At 40.4% G+C, this 8,202-nt stretch overlaps 1 protein-coding gene across 1 annotated transcript; it reads left to right on the forward strand.

The window, feature by feature from the left end:
* Positions 1-586: 586 nt before the first annotated feature.
* Positions 587-3,220, forward strand: LOC5567459 (Bardet-Biedl syndrome 7 protein homolog). The gene is made up of 4 exons (XM_001657410.2): positions 587-1,303; positions 1,359-2,213; positions 2,265-2,751; positions 2,813-3,220. Exons 1-4 carry the CDS (start codon positions 806-808, stop codon positions 3,196-3,198), a joined length of 2,226 nt encoding a protein of 741 aa, XP_001657460.1. The 5' UTR covers positions 587-805; the 3' UTR covers positions 3,199-3,220.
* The last annotated feature ends 4,982 nt before the right edge of the window (positions 3,221-8,202 follow it).

Below are 8,202 nucleotides of genomic sequence, written 5' to 3' on the forward strand. Positions count from 1 at the left end.
AATTGGATGATTTTTATTCAATTGACGATGAATGCAGCATATTCCTTCATATTCATTCAAATTGAAGAATATGGAGTTTGGGACCAATGTGAATTACAAATCATTCATTTGACGGCAGAAGCTTTCGTTCAGTGTATGAAAGGTAAGATACACAATGGAATAACAAACAGGTGAGGTTTAATCTGATGGTAAGTCAATTATTTACAATTAATAATCAATTGTACAAATCGTATCTATCATAATATACCATTAACCATACAGGATACCCAATTGAAGCAATATGGATGGGGAGAGTGGAATTGCCAACTCCTTGTCAGTAACATATTGTTGATAGAGGATGGTCCTTCAACCCCATTCATTGAGACATCCTTTTGTATGATGACATGACCAGTCGATCAGTGGCTAGAATCTGGGTTGTAATTTTGGGATTGCCTTGAGTAAACCTTGAATTTTAACAAAGGTTTGGAACAATCAACTGGATAACATCATACAAAGAGGACAGTCTACTGTCTAACGGCTGTGCCCTGCAACAATGAGTGGTAACCCTTACATACATACATACATACAATTGGTATAAACACAAAGTGGAATAAGAAAAAAACTCAGCAATCACAGAAAAAGAAGACCGTCTTCGCGAGTCTCGTCTCAGGTTGGAAGGAAGCTAACCATCTTTGATTGCATTTCAACGGCACCGCACATGCGCACATTTTCCGCCCGCGAAACTTCTCGGTCGCCAATGGCTTCCAGTGGCATCAACAAAACAGTTCCCAGTTGCAGTTGAGAAACTTTCGTCAAACGATCCGAAATGGAGCTGGAGCTGACCCACGTCGACTACACGACCGTCGGTCTTACGGCATCCAATTGTCTCCAACTGCTTCCGGCGTCGTCGGGCACCGGAAGTGGAAGCGATCGGAACGGCAAACAACAGCAGAAGGTAGTCGTCGGGGACCAGGACGGGGTGCTTCAGGTCTTCTCCATGAAAAAGGACGAGCTGCAGATCCACTTCAAGACCTTGCCGCACGATAAGATCGCCTCGGTCAAATTGGGCGGTCAGGCGGGATCGGTAGCGGACAAGATCTTCACGGCTGCCGAGAACAAAGTTCGGGGCTTCAACAAGAAAGGTAAGATGTTTCTAGCGTTCGAGACCAACCTGACGGAGAACATCCGATCGATGTTTGTGAGCGGAAGCGATCTGCTGGTATGTGGCAACCACGTGTACAACCATTACAAGGACTGCAAGGAGCATGGATCTTACCTGTGCGGGGACGCGATCGTTGACGTAGCTGCACTTTGTCCAAATAATGTAAGTTTGATTAATTCAAGGTGTTTGACCTAATGAAGCGTTTATTACATTGTAGACAAGCCGTTTAATCACTGTCCTGGCATGTTCGGGTCGGGTGTTGCGAATTCTCGAACACTCACGTGTTCGCCAAACGCTGGAGCTGGAAAGTGTTCCCACGGTACTGCATGTTCCGAAGTGCCTCGGCGATAGACTCCTGTGTGGCTTCGCAGATGGCAAGGTGATACTTTTTCACATCAATCTATCGATTAGCGAAGTCAAGCGGGAAACTTTGGTCGAGGATACGGAGAACATGAGTGCCGTTACTTGTATTGGGACGTATGATCTTTCCGGCGATGGTAAAGACGAGTTGATCGTTGGACGCAGAGATGGAACGCTTCAGGTGTTTACAATGAATTCGGACGAATATCAGTTCGAGATGGAATGCACCCAAATCTATCGGGAGAACTTCAATGAGAGCATTTCCAGTGTTCAGGGCGGTTGCGTTGGTGCAAACAACTATGCAGAGATCGTTGTCTGCACGTATTCCGGACGGGTGTTCGGCTTAACAACGCAATGCATCAGCAAAAGTCTAAGCGATTCAAACAAACGTGGCTCGGTTAACATGGCACCGGATGCCTCTAGTAAACTACATAAACTGCGAGCCGAGATTTATGAGCTTGAGCAAGCGATCACAAGGGAACGCGAAAGGTATCAACTATCGACACAAGCTCTATCTACCGGGGTGTCTGCCATACCTATGCTCCCAGTCAACGATTCTTTGATACTCTGCCAAGAAGACGCGACTTACTCGTTGACTATAGAGCTCCCTACCCCGATCGAGCATGTACTGTTGCAATGTGACGCCCCGATCAACCTGATTGACGTGGAGAAGAACTCCGCTGTTGTCAGCTTCAGCGAATGTGACAAGATGGTAAGATCATCTTCATGCCGGTTATTCGTAAAGTAATTTTTGAAATTTCAGAGCGGCAACAGTCTTTTGGCAAGCTATCGCTGCCAGTCCAACACCAATCGAGTGGACCTGAAGTTCCGTACAGTCGAAGGTCAGAACGGAACCCTCCAGGTATACACGACGCCTAATCTACAGCCCAAGTGTTGCCAGCTGAAACGCTACTCGATCAAGCCGCTATCGCTACATATGATTGTCCACAACCTTTCGGACGAGATGCTGGCCAGACCTATGAACGTGCTTGTTCTTAAGGGTGCCTTTAGTCAGGCTGAGATGCACAACTGGTTGATCAACAGCATTCCGGAGATACCGGAGAAAATCTACGGCAACGAGCGGAACCGCCTCATGTTTCGCCATGTCTTCATCGGGACACTATTGATTTGCGACTACGGAAAGGCGGAAGCGGACTTCAGAAGCGATAACATTTCCACTATTTCTATTCTGAAAGACTTCATCACGAAGGAAGCTACGAAGAAGAGGATCAAACTTGAAATTAATACTAGTAAGTGCAACATATTGATACAAATCACACGATCATGGTAATTTCTTACTATTTTTCGCAGACATCAACGAACAGACGATCCCTGGATTGATCAAGTTGATCGAACCGAAAATCGTTCACTACAACAAACTGACCAAGGACTACCAAATCCTGCAGGCGCTGATTGATTTGGATATCCGGAGCGACGAGGAGTTCGATACCCTTTCGGAGGAATATCGACAGTTGTTGGAAAATCAGCGGCAGATTGAGGCGGAGTTCAAGAAGCAACCGACCATTCTAAACCGCATCTATGGCATACTGACGGATCTGTACATCGACAAGTTCAAGTTCAAAGGCGTCAGCGTGAAGACGAAACTGCCGCAGTTGATCGAACTGCTGGATAACTACAATTATGACGAGCTGGTGAATTTCTATAGTGTTTTGAAAGGTGGCGATGATGATCAATAAAAATGAGATTACAATATAGTAACCTTTGTCTTCACCTGTGACCATAGACTCGACTTTTCGAGTCTAGTACACAACACTGAAGACGGCCTTACAGTTGAGGTCAAAATACGCGTATCTGTCAAATGATACAAACTCTAGTGGAATTATATGGTATAGCGATGGTAAGAGCCTGGGAGGGAGAAACCAATACAAAATTTCTGTACGTCATAGTGAGCCGGGATCCCGCTGTCACGAACTGTCACTGTGAGCCCAGATCTCTAACATTGGACTAACATGGAAAAAGCGCGTAACTGATTAAAACACTGATCAAAAGTGACAAAAATCGAATGAAAATCAATTCATGCACACAATGCAAGTAATGTCACGTGAGCACCTTTCAATCGGATTGAATATAAAGTATTGAAAAACGCATCGTTTTACTTTTTCCAATAAAAATGAATATTTAGTGCATAGAAAACTGTGGCCCTTTTTCCATGTTTGTCAGAAAAAATCGAAAGTACACAACAAAAGAAAACTAGCGATTTTCCCCATGCCTGCCTTGATTGTTGTTGGCAAGCTGGAGTTATCTTGCAGTTCAAACAATCATTGTTCTATATTTTGTGTGTAGTATCGGTGCCTCCCTCCCAGGTAAGAGCGATTTGACAAAGCACTCAATGCTTGGCGTATTCCATTCAGGAAGTACGCTGAGTTCTTCACCGGCTTCATTGACTGAAACGCCTCCAGAGAGCTTAGACTGTCGGAAAAAATGAAGAAGTGCTCGGGTGGGAGAGATCTGATGTACTCTAAGGCGTATTGTATAGCTGCAAGCTCAGAAACATACAGAACATGGCTTTTGAAGCATGAAGAAGGCGCTATGAAAAACGTTGTAAACAGCGAAATAGTAATACCATCCATTTTTGACCCATCAGTGAAAAACTGTAGGTTTTTGCTGACATGCCCGAATTTACTTGCAACCATACCACGAATATCTTGCTTCATGGACAAGTCAAATACTACAGAGGAAGAGTCGTAGTCTAGGAAGTTGTCACGATTGGTGTTAACCGAAGATGGGCTGACCTCTAGCGTCATGTACAGTCGAATTTCGTTCGTTGCACTATCTTTAAGTGGGCTACGTTTTAATTGGGCCCGTTAGTTGGGCTATAGCCCACCTAAAACGAAGGCAAACGTCATTTTCTGACATAAGACGCAATTCATAAATGTTGGTAGCTCTGTTTTTCTTTTGTTCTATGTTATTTGACAGCTCGAAACTCAGCCCGATTAGCGAAAGTCTTTCACTAAGTGGGCTACAGGTTTAGTGCAACGAACGAAAGTTAACTGTACCAGTAGTACACACTCAGGAAATGATTTTGAGAGTTAGCAGCTTTTCGAGGTTTTCAATAACCAATGGATTGAGAAACTCACAACGGATGAGGAACCTGAGTGTTAACTTCGCTAAACGATCTGTCAGAGGCAAGTACCTTTGAACTCATTGTGGGAGTCGAGTTCATGCAGTCTAGCGCGATGCGAAGACAGCGGTACTGAATCCGCTAAATCTTCAGCATATGTCCCAAGGAACAATAGGATGGTACACAAATTATGTCACGCTTAATTTCAACAACCCCTCTAGTGTCGGGATCTCGTTCGGGAGTATCAGGAGTAATGAATGACTCGTCGATATCGTTTGGTCTCTCAAACACTCATGGGCGTAAATAGCTATCAGACTTGAGGGGGGCCACGGCCCCTTCTCATGAGAGATAAAAGTCGTAAAGGATTAAGATAACTTAACAATGCTTGTTTCCATAATATTTGTGAACCGATTATAGTCGCGTACTTTCACACAGAGGTAGATCAAAACCTAAAAATCGTCCAAAACCGACTGATCAACTTTCTTGGATACCAAATGTCACTTTTATGAAAAAATAGTAAAAATTTAATTAAAAATCTATGTTTTCGTTTTATATTGCCAAGATGACGGATTCAACCCAATCTTATTTTTAGATCTCGAATAGAATACAAGGATTTAAAAGCAGATTATAATCAGGATTTACCTTTCCAATTCGATTTGAACTAGATGTTTGCAAAGTTATAAAACAAGATAAAAATTTAAATGTATCACCCAAGCCTTTGAAAAAAAAAAAATGCTTGCTAGTTTGAAAATATGGATTATTGTTGCTCAACATTTCTGTAGCAAACGATTCATTTCTCTAAACCTCTCGAATACAAAATTTGAACATAGGATTGAATAATACCTTTTTTTTTTTGTCAGAGTTAAAAACTTTAAATCCTAAAGCTGCTTGGCTACCATCATATTGAAGGATTGAAGTTTTTTTATATTCAAATAAAGCTGTTGTCAGAAAATTCGTACGATAACAGTTATTTTAAGAAAAAGGATGAAAGGTATTTTGCTCATGGATTTATTAATATCCAATCATAGTAAGGCAGAGCAAAACTTCGACCTTAGTGGTATAATCATTTTTTTTTATAAAAACAATAGCAGTTGAAAATAAATACCATACAGTGAACCTTCAACATATTTGCTACAGTTTCGCTGATTGTCTTAAACAAACTTTTGCCCCATCGGTAGGGCTCGACACTTTTACGATAGTCATACTTTATATAAACTTATGTTTACACAAATACACTCTACTTTTTCATCAAAAAATTGCCCAAAGCCCAAAAAAACGTTTTTTTGCAAAACTGGGTGAAAATGTGAAATTTTGGTGACTTTTTTCGCACGATCAGGCAAATTTCGCTAAACTTGAAGATAATATGTGAATTTGGGGTAATTAGTAAATTTCTCTGCTAGATTATGTGGGTCGAACTTTTAGCCCGCTGATTCAAACTGTTGCCACACTATGGATTAAAAATTGATTCCAAGCAATTATGTAGTTACTAATACATCTCAAATCATCCTTATAATGCATAAAAACGCCCTTACATAAGAAATCTAAGAAGATTTTATCACAGACAAACAGACGTCACACTCTCATCGTTGTTCATCGACCACCTTTTTAACGGTCGATTCAAAAATATGGTAGGTGGCCGATCCGCCACCCGCAGCGCTCGTATCGTTTTTGTTCGTGTTTGACGTTTACACACTATCGCCATCTGTTGGCCCGTCGGCCAAACACACCGATTATAGCATTGGGCGTACATGTCTTCATGACTATGATTTTGATTAGGATTTGTTCTAAGTGTTACGTCTGTTTGTCTGTGATTTTATCCTTATTTATTTTCATGCAATGAAAGTTTGATAAAAAATGATAATGTTTACGTCAAAAACAACAAATAGCCATTATTTTTCCAAATCATAATCCACTCTTATGATATGTGTAGTGAAAGTCTCTTACTTGAACACTATAGCATTTATAAGCTTTGATTTGATTTGAGCTAGATCCTAAATCGAATACTAAACATTCGATTTCTTATCATTAATCTAGAAACAAGTTTTATCTATATTTCTTACAAATAACGCAACGTCTTCTAATTACAGAAATTTTACATGAATGCATATATATCTATAACAAAAATAACATCTCTGAACCGAATTGATGTAGTTCCCATTCTAAAGATAGTCACTTATGACTTAAAAAGTTATTGTGGCGACTTCATTTGGAAGCGAAGTGAAACTGTTCTTCTCGAAATGAATCAGCCCAGGGTTAAAAATCTCGTTAACAAAGACAAACAAAAAGATTTAATGTAATGTCCATATAAACTACGTAAGACGCCAAAATAATTGGCGCAAGAAAAAATAATAAAAATAAATAAAAAAGGGTCATATTATAAACACTTATAGAAGAATTAAAAACGTGTCTTAAAACAATCTTCAGTATGAATAAGGCTTACGTTTATTCTACAGAAACAAATAGTAACATGGTCTTATTATCTTTCCAATCAAAAAACTTCAGAAAATTGGTGTCAACATAGCATTGAACATTGTTGCGACATTCGATGTGGTTTTTTGTACGAATCCGCCACTATCTTACTATATGTAAAGGAATTTCAAAGTTCACATTTGAATGCAACTGCTTCACTGTCGTGTACGTACGAACTGCTACGCTTACTGCACAATTGTTATTTTCGAGATTTTTTTTTTTGTAGAACTTTACCATAACTCTCATACACAAACATTTTCCAGTAACAACGATTCATTCTAGATAATTGATCACAAAATATCGCAGCTTGTTTTAAAATATGAAAAGACTTTGGTTTTCTAATCAACAATACCACCACAAATGGATCAAGCTAGTTCTTATAGTTCTAAAACAAACAAGACATAAAGGAAACAGTATGGCAGTATGTGACGTTTTAAAATTACATATTGCTATTTCCTGTCAAACAATGATCATCCATAAATTCATATTCAAAATGCATTTAATGCGTCTAGTATCATAAGTGTTTGATACTAAAAACTAGTTTTAACTGTATTGTCATTTCTTCTCCATTTTTTTCGGGGGGGGGGGGGGGGGGTGAAGGCCATGGTTCGGGGGGGCCAGGCCCCTCCCTATTTACGCCAATGCAAACACTAATGATCTTTATTCGGGGACGGACCTGGTGTAGTGGTTAGAACACTCGCCTCTCACGCCGAGGACCTGGGATCGAATCCCATCCCCGACATAGTCACTTATGACGTAAAAAAGTTATAGTGACGACTTCCTTCGGAAGGGAAGTAAAGCCGTTGGTCCCGAGATGAACTAGCCCAGGGCTAAAAATCTCGTTAATAAAGATAGAAAAAAAAAGATCTTTATTCGTTAACTGACGATCGCTATCAGTAGTAGCTCAATGCGCTAGACGCCAAAGTCGGCAACCATTATATAATTTATTTCTCTGAGCGTTACAATAAAGGTTACGATTCTACACCCCCCTGTATCTCGCTTTTTGTATAAGTCCTCCAAAAAATTGGTAAGGCTTGTCACGTTTGGCTTTGGCCTTCCCTCCCTTGAGCCGTGACATAATTTGTGCATGACCCCAATTGTTAGCTTTGAAGATACTTACGTGTTTAATACAAGCTGCATAACAGCTATC

Source organism: Aedes aegypti, chromosome 3, assembly GCF_002204515.2.
Source record: "Aedes aegypti strain LVP_AGWG chromosome 3, AaegL5.0 Primary Assembly, whole genome shotgun sequence".
NCBI lineage: Eukaryota > Metazoa > Arthropoda > Insecta > Diptera > Culicidae > Aedes > Aedes aegypti.

Bases quoted from the DNA above. Each gene is read 5' to 3' on its own strand.
- LOC5567459 (XM_001657410.2), top strand. From the start codon at position 806: ATGGAGCTGGAGCTGACCCACGTCGACTACACGACCGTCGGTCTTACG. The intron at 1,304-1,358 runs GTAAGTTTGATT...ATTACATTGTAG, and splicing joins CTGCACTTTGTCCAAATAAT to ACAAGCCGTTTAATCACTGT. The intron at 2,752-2,812 runs GTAAGTGCAACA...TATTTTTCGCAG, and splicing joins CAAACTTGAAATTAATACTA to ACATCAACGAACAGACGATC.